General features: G+C 39.0%; 1 protein-coding gene across 2 annotated transcripts in view; it reads right to left on the bottom strand.

Moving 5' to 3' along the window:
• Positions 1-12,387, bottom strand: part of PLAT (plasminogen activator, tissue type) — a 39,537-nt gene that overhangs the window by 13,041 nt on the left and 14,109 nt on the right. For both annotated transcript variants that reach the window (XM_003758031.4, XM_031950773.1), the window contains 7 exons: positions 9,972-10,065; positions 7,863-7,905; positions 6,079-6,216; positions 5,078-5,188; positions 3,270-3,444; positions 3,066-3,157; positions 1,849-2,023 (listed from right to left, as the gene is read on the bottom strand). In XM_003758031.4, coding sequence (XP_003758079.3) covers positions 1,849-2,023; positions 3,066-3,157; positions 3,270-3,444; positions 5,078-5,188; positions 6,079-6,216; positions 7,863-7,905; positions 9,972-10,037 — 800 coding nt within the window. In that variant the 5' untranslated portion in view covers positions 10,038-10,065. The remainder of the gene's footprint in view (positions 1-1,848; positions 2,024-3,065; positions 3,158-3,269; positions 3,445-5,077; positions 5,189-6,078; positions 6,217-7,862; positions 7,906-9,971; positions 10,066-12,387) is intronic.

Below are 12,387 nucleotides of genomic sequence, written 5' to 3' on the forward strand. Positions count from 1 at the left end.
ACTTACTGACTTAAAAAAACACAAATTAATATAATCCATGTTATATTTTTCTTAATTTTATTAAATATTTCCTAAATACATTTTAATTTGGTTCAGGTTGCAAACCTAGAACCCATAATTATACCTTAAGATTTACATTTCCACCAAAACATCCCAAATACATGGACCTCTATTCTTCACTTGACTTTCAACAACAAGGAACTCACTAACTATCAAAACAGGCTATTCCATTGCTAGAAAATTTGTAATTATCAGGAAGACACAGGGACTTTCCTTGTAGCGACTATCTACTATTTTTAGTTCTGTTCTCTGGTTTCTTTATTCATATGATGGCCTTATAGATAATGGAAGATAGCCATCCTTTTCTTCATTAGCCTTTTCCAATGTATCTTCTTATGACATAATTTCAAGTACTCTTCATCACTCTTCAAATCTTTCCCATTAATCAAATTCCACTTCCTCTATGATGTTGTTCATTTGTTTTTCAGTCCTGTCCTACTCTTCATGACCCCATTTGAAGTTTTCTTAGCAAAGATACTGAAGTAGTTTGCCATTTCCTTCTCCAGCTCATTTTACAGATAAGAAAACCGAGGCAAATACAGTTAAATGATTTGCCCAGGATTGTATAGCTAATAAGCATCTGAGGCCGGATTTCAGCTCACAAAGATGAGTCTTCCTAATTCCCCATTTGGCATCCTTTCCACTGTGCCCTCTAGATTCCCATACCTTAAAAAGGGTCTACATCCTCCCCTCACCTTCCCTACTCCCAATATTCTCAAATCTAGTATAGAGAGTGGAATGTGAAATGTAAGATTTTTAATGTCTCCATAATACTCCCTCTCTTTTGGGAAAAAAAATGTGTTGTTTAATTGAGTAATATTAAGCAGGCTGCAATGTTCTACTGTTCACTAGCCAAAAAGGGCCAGAGGAGTCAGCTTGATAGGTGAGTCAACTGAATTCCCAAATCTCTTCTAGGAATAGTGTTTACAACAAAATTGTGGAGAACAAGAAAGTCTTAATAATATATTGACTGACATGTATTGGTAAGAATAATTAATTCTGTAGTGCTATTTAGGGCCCCTTCAAACTAACTTGAATATTAGCTACCTCTAGATAACATGGTAATGAAGCATATATAATAGTCTTAAAATCAATTTTTAGGAATGAGTTATATTGTTATATAATGGATGTTGGAGACACTCTCATAGATCCATGTACTAATTGGTTTATCTAATTGTTTATTTATAGAAAGAAAATTTATTTATTTATAGGGATAACTTGATAGCTCAGTATATAATGCATTAGACCTGGATTCAGAAAGCTGGAATCCTATCCTTTCTCAGGTACTTACTAACTCAGACATACTAAGATAGGTTCTTAACCCTGTTCTGCCTTGGTTTCCCTATATGTAAAATGGGAATAATAGCACTTACCTCCCAAGGTTGTCATGAGGATAAATGAGTGAATATTTGTGAAATGTTTTGAAAACCTTAAATTTCTATATAAATGCTAGCTATTTTCTTAGAGTTTAGAGGAAAAGATACATCACAGAAGAACTCATTAGTTGGGAATCATGACACGTGTTCTACATTTGATTCTTTCAATGACTATTTGAGTTCAAATTTAACTTTTCTCTGTGTGGGGTTTTTTTCCCAACAAAAATGAGAGTGGAAATCTATTTTCACGGGAATGTGGAAGGATATGTAAACTATATGGAAATTATTGGAATTTCTGATAGACAAGGCCTTAAAAATCTATTAATATTTTAACTTGAAACATCAAAAATTACCCCTACTCTCTCCCCACATACACACAAAACTAGCCTCATAGATACAAAGATATACCTACCGGCAAAAATTATGATTGCCCAGGCCCAAGTCCCATGCATTCTTCCTCCATACTGTATACATTTTGCCTTTCACATGTGGAGAATTCCACCTTAGGCAGGAAGTCCCTGATTCAGTTTTGTGCTGAGATCCCCGGTAGTATGTACCTCTTCCAAAATAGCAATCTTCAGTGGAACCTAGAGTAAGAAGGGAGGGAAAAAAAAGATGAAACAAAAAATAAATAAAAAATCAAATTTTCTGGCAAGGCTTGGAATGGGGTAAGAAGAGGCAGGATGCCAAACATCTCCCTTTTCAGGAGGATTTGAAACTTTATTACTTCCTTTTTGTTTGCTCAAGTCCTAGAAGAAACAGCTTCCTCCTGCCTCTATTGAAACAACTGACTAACTGTCTCATTTAAAATTATCAGTTGGCATTTTGGAGCTAAAAGGAGCCTCAGCGATCATTTTTTCATTTCTGCATCTTGGGAAACTGACCCAGAGAGGTTAAAGAATGTCTCTCATGGGTGATTCAGGACCGTTCCAATGGTCTTGGGATGGAGAGAGCCATTTGCACCCAGAGACGGGACTATGGGAACTAAGTGTGGATCACAACATAGTATTTTCACTCTTTGTTGTTTGGTTGCACTTTTATTTCTTTCTTATTTTTTTCCTTTTGGATCTGATTTTTCTTGTGCAGCATGATAATTGTAGAAATATGTATAGAAGACTTGCACATATTTAATATATATTGGATTGCTTGTCATCTAGGGAAGGGAAGATGAGAAGGAGGAAGAAAAATATGGAACACAAGATTCTGCAAGGGTGAATGTTGAAAACTATCTATGCATGTGTTTTGAAATAAAAAGCTTAATAAAAAAAAAGAATGTCCCTCATAACAACATAGCAAGTTAGAGACCAAACCAAGAGTGAAAATCACAGCTTCTTAGGTCTTAGTAATGCATAGAGTGAGGCACTCTGCACTATGATACAGTGTAGTGACTTGTTTTCCCTTGAATTCCTGAATGTTTTGTAATCTTGAATCCCTACCTTTTTCACATTCTGTAGAAAGCCTGTTCTTCCCCTGCCTCTAAAAAACAAAACAGCCTCTCACGTTGTTTCTATGAAACAAATCAGAAACTGCCTTGTTCCCCTTTTCTGCTTTTCTCTGAAACAATACCCACAACAGGGTGCTGGCTTCTCTTACTCCAGGCCAGTGGGGACGTTCAGGTTGTACACTCACTTTTTGAGCAGGATGGGATGCTACAATACTCCCAGATGTAATAGCCATTCTTGAAGATATAACACCAAGGCTTAGAGTCTTTGTCTGGGTTCCTACATGGCAGAAGGCAGAGAGAGAGTTAGAAATTCTTAAAATCTCCCACATTATAAAGGTTTTTTTCTTTCCCTGAGAAAACTTCCTAGAATCAAATTAAGTCTCATTTACCTGCAGTAGTTATGGTTCCCAAGTCCCAACATGAGGGCGTCTGGCCTCCGCCCATTGTACTGTTTGGAGTACAACACACTCATGTTCCAGTTTACACATTCAGCCCCACTTTCACTAGTGCTCCATGTCCCCCTGTAGGTGAGGCCCAAGTCTTCATAGCACACTGCTTTATTATCTGTTTATAAAGAGGAACATAATAAAATGATGCATTAATTTATCTGTTGGGTGGGCAATCTTTTTTTATCCACTGTGCCACCTCGCTGCTTCTGGGACAATCATTTTTAAAGCATTTTGCCTCATAATTTAAGCAGGAAAGAAGCTTGTTTGTATTTCAAACTGTAAAGAATTTTGTTCAATTGGAGAATGGCTGAATAAATTGTGGTATATGAATATTATGGAATATTATTGTTCGGTAAGAAATGACCAACAAGATGATTTCAGAAAGACTTAAATGAACTGATGCTGAGTGAAATGAGCAGGACCAGGAGATCATTATATACTTCAACAACAATACTATATGATGATCAATTCTGATGGACCTGGCCATCTTCAGCAATGAGATGAAACAAATCAGTTCCAATGGAGCAGTAATGAACTGAACCAGCTACAACCAGCGAAAGAACTCTGGGAAATGACTAAGAACCATTACATAGAATTCCCAATCTCTATATTTTTGCCCGCCTACATTTTTGATTTCCTTCACAGGTTAATTGTACACTATTTCAGAGTCCGATTCTTTTTGTACAGCAAAATAACGGTTTGGACATATATACTTATTTTGTATTTAATTTATACTTTAACATATTTAACATGTATTGGTCATCCTGCCATCTAGGGGAGAGGATGGGGGGAAGGAGGGGAAAAATTGGAACAAAAGGTTGGCAATTGTCAATGCTATAAAATTACCCATGCATATAACTTGTAAATAAAAATTAAAAAAAAAAGAATTTTGGAAATAATTTCATCTAGCATTCTCATTTTACAAATGAGGAAATGGAATATACCTCAGAAAATTTTAATGACTTGTCCAAAACCACTTAGGTATTAAATAGCAGAAAGCTGCAGTTGAACCCAAGTCTTCAAACCCAGTGCTTTTTTTGTCTCCCAATACATTACACAACAATCACATGAGGATATGCTAACGGCCAAAGGAAACTGAGAGCTGGAGTGCTTAAGCCATTTGAGTAATGTCATGCTACTGGCTAATGACAGAGATGGTGGCTGAACTTCCAGGGTCCACAGACCATTTGCCAAACTTCTGATCTCTTTGCCTGCGAGAGAAGGGGACTGACAAATCTAGGTGCTAAAGGAAAAGCCCTCAAAAGGATATGGGACAAATTCCAAAATGACCCCAGGGAGAGCAAACCAGTCATACCTATCGCCAAAGATATCTAGATGGCAGTAACCAGAGCCCCAGAACTGGGATCAGGAAGACCTGAATTTAAATCTGGCCTTGGACATTTATTAGATGGGTCACTTAACTCTATTTGCCTCAGTTTCCTCATCTGTAAACTGAGCTAAAGAAGTCAAACCACTCTAATATCTCTGCCAAGAAATCCCCAAATGGGGTCATAAAGAGTCAGACATGATTAAAAAAACTGAACACTGTTGCTTTATCCTCCCTTCCTCCTTTCTCTTTTCTATTCATATTGTACCTTGGACCTAGAAACAGAATTCCTTCTACTAAAGCCTTGCACTCCTAAAACCTCCATGTTTCCCTCTTTAGTATCCTGACTGGCCGTTGGCTTCTTTCCACACTCTGCCTGCCTCTGTGGAGTAGGGATTTAGTCACTCACTCAACCACTCACCTATTTCACATTGTTTTCCAGAAAAACCTCTGGGACACTGGCAGATAAAATCTGAGAAATACAAGGCCTGCTGGCAAGTGCCCCCATTGAAGCACCTTGGTTCACTGCAACCTATTAAATGAAAAGAAAAATGGAGTTCATTTTCAAAGCAACCCTAAGAGGAAAAAAAGAAAAACTCTCTACAATTTCTTCACTTCTAAATGTATTTCCTGCTCATCAGTTTGTCCATCCTTTTTTTGTCCCCCCACACACACTTTCATGATCACTTTGGACCCAATCATTCTCAGTTACTTTAGCAATAGACTTTTTTTTTCTGAGGCAATTGGGGTTAAGTGACTTGCCCAGGATCACACAGCTAGGAAGTGTTAAGTGTCTGAGGGCAAATTTGAACTCAGGTCCCCCTGACTTCAGGGCTGGTGCTCTATTCACTGCCCCAGCTAGCTGCCCCTAGCAATAGATTTTCCATCAGGGCTGTTATTATTTTAGTCACTAGCAATCTGACAAGCATTTATTAAGTACCTACTGTATGCAGAGTCCTGTATTTGGTAGTGGGCACAATGCAAAATTTAGCTAAGGTATAATCCCTTGTATGCACGGAACACATGATCTAGGTAAGCAGGATCAACTTCCTAGAGGAAACTGCATTTTATTTGGCTCTTAAAGCTTAGAAAATGTTTCAATAAGCAGAGATGAGGAGCATTTTACAGAGGGACTAAGAAGACTCAATGCTCCCAACATTTCCTCCTTCCTCTCTTTCTCCTTCTTCCTCTCTTTCTCCCTTTCCTTCTCTCCCTCTCTCTGTCTCTGTCTCTCTCTGTTTCTCTCTGTTTCTCTCTCTGTTTCTTTCTATCTGTGTGTGAGTATATGTGTCTCTAACTCTCTGTCTCTCTCTCTCTCTCTTCCTCTCTCTCTCAAAAACTGTGGCCTTCCAAAAACAGAATTCCTTTGAGTGAGACTGAATATTTGGAGTTTCGAGGGCAAACCCCAATTGTGATGCTTACTTTGCACAGGTACGCTGTGACACCGAGTGTAGCCACTGTCACACCTGCAAAATTCTACCCGGTTACTTCTGAGCCCAGGACGCAGCCATGTTTGCTTTTGCTGGTAAATCATCTGGGTTTTTTCATCTTTGCAGACAGCTGTAACAAGAAGCAGGACAGATCTATTTAGTGTTTTACCCACTAAATGGTGCTTAGTTTCCTAAATCCCATGAAGAGAAATCCATAGTCTCAATACAAAGCCCCTACAAATAATAATAATAATAGTTAACATTTACATAGTACTTTAAAGCTTTCAAGCACTTTCAGTGTGTTATTTTGATTAATAATTATAAGATAGGAAGTAAAATAGGCATTTGTATCACCATTTTCAGGTGAGAAAACAAAGTTCCCTTCCAAATGGCTATTTGGATTTTTTTCCTAACTGGGGTGAGAGAAAAGGTGACAGTCAGAGGTGATGGATAATGCACAAATGGAAAAAACCTAAGTCACAGAGAGATTAAACAGCCTCTCACCCAAAAAGCAAGTCATGGGGGGCTGGGATTACAGCCCAGGAAAGAATATTGTACTGGGAGCCAGAAGCTCTGGATTGTAAAGAGTTTGAGTTCCAGCTTTGACACTAAGGAGCTATGTGGGCAAACATATCCCCTTCTTTGGACCTTGGATCCTTTATCTGTAAGTAACAGACATTTGCCTAGATGATCTGTCATCCCTAATCTTCTTTAAGATGTATGGCTCCATGACCATCCGCACTTTTGAGTACAGGAACCGGGTCTTCAACATCTCTGTCTCATTTATGCTGCCTAATATAGTTTCTTATTCTGGGTAGATTTCATTAAATACTTATTGATTGACTGAATTAATGAACAGTGCCTGGTATATAGTAGGTATTTAATACATGCTTGCTGTTTAACAATCATCAATAGCATAGAGATAAGCAGATCTATATCCATATATATCTACACAATGCATGCACATGTATGTGTGTTACATGAATGTATATGTGTGTACATGTCTGAATGTGTACATGCATATTATGTGTGCATACCTATACACCTGCACATGCATGTATGTCTTGTATGTGTGTGCATGTATGTACATGTGTCCATCTGAGCGTTGTGTAGGTGTAAATGTATTATACATGTATGTACACCTGAATACCCACACATGTATATATGTATGTATTGTATACATGTGTATATATGTGTGCCTTCTGTATATGTGTAGGTATAAATGTATTGTGCATGTATGCATACCTATACACCTATACATACACCTGTGTATATGTCTGTGCATGTGTATAAATGTATCATACATGTATGTGTGCCCACATAGCTGCACATGCATGTATATGTGTATACCCATATATGTCTTCTCTCTATATGTATATGTATTGTATATATTTGTGCATACCTACATACCTGCACATCCAGGTATGCATATGTCTGTATATGTATAAGTGTATCATACATATACATGTGCCCACATACCTGCACATGCATGTACGTGTGTATGTCCATATGTGTCTGTCTCTGTGTGTATATGTATTGTATATGTGTGTGTAAACCTATACACACATACAGACACAAACAGCTATCTCATTGTATTTGTTCTCCTTGCAGAACATGCTTCACGCGTGGCTTACACAAACGGGGTTCTGTGCGCTTTAAGGGCATCCTTAACCCCCCTCCAACCCCCCCCCCCCACTCTAGTATAACTGGCTCCCTGCTGCCGGCGCCCTGCCCCTGCTTCCTCACTCCTTTCCTCCCCAGCTGCCTCTCACTCACCTGTTTGAGATCTAGCTCCTCGCCTGGGTCGGTTGTGAGGGGTCTGCAAAGAAACCAGGGGAGAGAAGAGAGCCGTGTGAGTGCTGGCCATCTCAGGAAACAGCTATTTAGTGGCCACCTGCCAAACCGGGTGGCCGCCCAAGGCAGCCTCTCCAATGTGGACTCCTGTTCTTCTCTCCCTTTGAGCTAATTTCCTCTCCCAGGTACATCTATTCCACTTTCCCCACTACCCATCATTCCAAGCCCCAGGACAGTCCACCTCCTGCAGGAAGCCTTCCCTGATCACCTCACCCCTACACCAATTTCACCTTTGTATGGATTCTGTGTTGCTTGTTGCCTGCATTAGTCTTTCATTTTGCACGAACATCCTGCATTTGTCAGTATTTTTCCCAGAATAGTTCATTTTCTCATCTCCTCAGCTAAACTGGGATCTCCTTTAAGGAAGGGACTGTATGTATACTTCTGTATCTCACCAAAATCTGGCCTCTGTGAGAGCATGTTATTTAGGCTCTCAACAAATACTTAATTCAGGATATAAGAACACTGGACCGGGAGTCAATAGATCTGGGTATTTTACTTGTCATGATTCCACCATAGACACTGAGCAAAGCACAACTTTTCTGGGATTTAGTTTCCTTCTCTGCCAAAATGGGGAGATTAAATTAGATTCCTCTAAGATGCCCTTTGAGCTGGATATGCTATAAATTCCTTCTGTGCTAATTTGAATAATTTTAAAAAAGTGACTCAAATTATTAGCGACCCAAAGCGAACCAAAATGCTATTATAACAGCTGATGCCAAAGAACTTGAAGAAACATTTACAGAATACTTTGTGTACTTCATCTCATTTAAGCCTCATAACATAATGGCAGGGAGGTGGTGCAGCAGACAGAACACTGGGCCTGCGGCAGTCCAGAAGACTTGAATTAAAATCCTCCTTTAGACACATATTGATTGCGTGGGCAAGTCACTTAATCTCTAAGTTTCTCATATGTAAAATGGAGATGATAATGGCACTTATCTTTCGGGACTGTGAGGATTAAATGAGTTATCACGCACAATTCACTTTATAAATCTTAAAGTACTATTCAAATACTATCTATTGCTATAATTAAAACCTTGTGAGGTATATACCACAAGTATTATTATCCCCATTTTATAAACGAAGAACTTGAGGTTGAGAAAAGGTTGCTTAAACAAGCTGGGTATGTTCAGAGGTATTATTGGAACCTTGGTCTTCCTCATTTTAGGATATCTGCTGCACCATATTCATAATGTAGGAAATCACCTGCATTATGAAGACAACTTTTCCAACTCAGAACATAAGTGCCCATCTAGAGGTCTATTTCTTGTGAATTATTCCAAGCAGAGTCCTGAGTATCTTTTACAGGCAATGATCTTGCCATGATTCTTGGAGGTGGGTTTCAGGCATGGTGCTACATCTGGGCTGATTCCTTTCTCCTACTGATTTTCCACAATTCTATAAATGTTTGTCATCTCCAATGCTTCAGAAAAAGATCCCTAGTATATTTTGTGGTGTAGCATAAAGATAAGCCAAGAGTGTATCTTTGTGGGATGATGGCTCCTAAAAGGAGATTGCTGCCTCCTGGACAAGGGCTTGTCCATCCTCAAACAAGTATTTACTGAGGGCCTGCTCCACGCTGTCCCATAAAGGGCACAGAATCATCCAGTCCAACTCATAACCAAAAAGAAATCTTTTTGTGGTGGGAATACAACAGCCCCGGTAAGTGGTCATCCCAACATCTAGCCTCTATGTGACATCCTGTAGTGAAGGACTACAGTCCAAAAAGGGCCCAGCTGGCCACTTATTGACTCTGTAACCTTGGCAAAAAGAGAGAGTGGAACAGGAGCATCATCATGGGTCACTCTAGCTTAGCTCTAAATATTGGGTTATTATTCACATCTATTTGCCTCTTTGCAACTTCTAATCATCACTCTGGATTCTGTCTTTTGGTGTCTAAAAGAACATACCTTCCCTCTCTTCTTCTTGATAAGTCCTCAAATATGCCCAGTTCCTTCAGCTGACCCTCCTATGTATATGAGGTATAATGTATAAAGTATGTATAACATAGGTGAACAGGCTCCTTACCTGACTGGAGAGAGAGACTATTCCACATAGCAGCAAAAAACCAAAGAATTCACCCATCATTTTCATTCTTCCTTTCTTTGATTTCCTTCAAGTCCTTAAAAAAAGAAGAGAAGAATGGGATTAATATTATGGGATGAGGACTGGAAGGAAACCCCCAAATCCAATAATCAATCAATCAATATTTATTATTGACTGATTATCTCACCTACAGGACACTATAACTCTCATATGACTGGATTCTTTTTTGTCCAGATCCAAAGCCAAACTGAATTAAATAATAAATGTTTATTATGCAAGTAATAGATATAGAGCATTGTTCTAAACTTTAGGAGAGATGCAAAGTTCAGAGATAACACTATCTCTTCCCTAAAGGATCTTATACTCCAGTTGAGGAAACAGATTTGAGAAATGTTGCCAAATATTTCCAACAATGAGATGAATCAGATCAGTTCCAATAATTTTGAGATGAAGAGAGACATCCACATCCAGAGAGAAGACTGTAGGAATGGAGTGTGGACCACAACATAGCATTTTCACTCTTTTTGTTGTTGTTCGCTTGCATTTTGTTTTCTTTCTCAGTTTTTTCCCTCTCGATCCGATTTTTCTTATGCAGCAAGATAATTATATAAATATGTATACATATATTGGATTTAACATATTTAACATGTATTGGATTACCTGCCATCTAAGAGAGGGGGTGGGAGGAAGGAGGGAATAATTGGGAACAGAAGGCTTTGCAAGGGTCAGTGTTGAAAAATTACCCATGGAAATATTTTGTAAATAAAAAGTTTTAATAAGAAAAGAAATGTTGCCAAAGTAGAATTGACAAGGTTGGGATTTGATTGGATATGAGAAGTAAGGGAGAGAGATGAAAGCCAAAGATAACTTTAAGATTTCAACCATGGGAACCCGGATAGTGTCCAGTGAGTGACTCAAGCATTGATGTCAGACAGAGGAGCAATTTTAGAGAGAAGGTGAAGAACAATGGAAAACACCAGCATTAAAGATCAGAAGATATATCCATCTATATAGAGGCTGTAAGAGAAGATGTCCAGTGGAACTTCCCTATAACCTATCAAGCACCCTAGTCTCAGTTCTTATAGAAGTGATTTCTGACTGCTGCCTGGGGCTAACTAAACTGCACTAAAGCAATGCACTCTCTCTGTCTCTCTTTTTCCAGAGGAAACTATTAAGTTATTTAGATCTTTTTGCTGGCACATCAGCATTAGCTAATCCTCAATTTGTCCTCAGTGCCTTCTCCATCATTGCTACTGACACAGATTCTAGACACATTCCTGATGTTTACCAGCAAATGTCACTTCTCTCCCTAATCCCAGCCCAACCAACTGTCTCATTTTCTGTTGATGGTTCTGAGTCCAGCACTGTGGGAATGTGCAAAAATGAGAGCAAGCATCCTGTTTGCAGGATTCAACTCATCTCTTCCTGGATCCCAGTCTTTCAGTTTCCATTTGCCTTTCCCTTCTGTCTTGCCTTTGGCGCTTAAAGTAGGTTAGTTGGTTGGGGTGTTATTTTGTGGTCTGGCAAGCCATCTCAGACCTTCATCCACAAGAATTAAATCAAGGCCTTTCTTCCTTTGACTCATTTCCCTTCAGTCACAACAATCTCTTGATCCTATTCCCCTCCTCTTTATCTTCCCTTTCTTCCCCCAAGGCTCTGAGGAACTAGGCTTCCTCCATCTGTTCAGAAATAACTCCAGTCGAATCTTTACTCTGCAAGCCTTTATTCCTACCTTTTTACTGACTTTCTCTTTGTTCTTTTATAAAACTCCCACCAAAGTTGTCATCCTCCACCTTCTCACTTGATCTTTTCAGGGTGAATGAAAGATAAGGGGGCTCATTATACCTGACTGAACTCTTCCTGGAGAACTGGCAATTGGAAAACAGAAGAAAAACTAACGCCTGAAGGGCTGATAGACATCAGGGATTGGAAGGGTGGAAAAAAGGGATATGCAGGGATATTTGATCTAGAAGGATTCCCCCCAAATAATATATTAGATGAACTCAGAGGGATTTCCTGCTTAGGTGTCTGTCTTTACTCAGCCCCTCTCCCTGTCTTGTAGGAAACAAAAGTCCAGTATTTTGTTCTTTGTCTGACTTGGGCAGCTCAAGACATGCCCGCTTCCACCTGCTGCTTTTTGGAATGTCTTTACTTCACACACAGGAAAAAGCTCAGGATTTTAATTTCTTGGCCATTCCAAAAGAAATGAGAGAAAATCCCAAGGTATCCTCAAACTGGCATATATTTTGGAATATTCTGAGCACAGGGAATTTCTCCTACTTTCCCTAAATTCCCCCTTTTTCCATTTTCCCCAATTTCTCTCTTAACTTCCTCTTAATTTCATCCCATTTCTATTTCCTCAAATGGTTCTCAAATAAATTTATCTTTTTGTTAGTAT

Source organism: Sarcophilus harrisii, chromosome 2 (genome assembly GCF_902635505.1).
Source record: "Sarcophilus harrisii chromosome 2, mSarHar1.11, whole genome shotgun sequence".
NCBI classification, from domain to species: domain Eukaryota; kingdom Metazoa; phylum Chordata; class Mammalia; order Dasyuromorphia; family Dasyuridae; genus Sarcophilus; species Sarcophilus harrisii.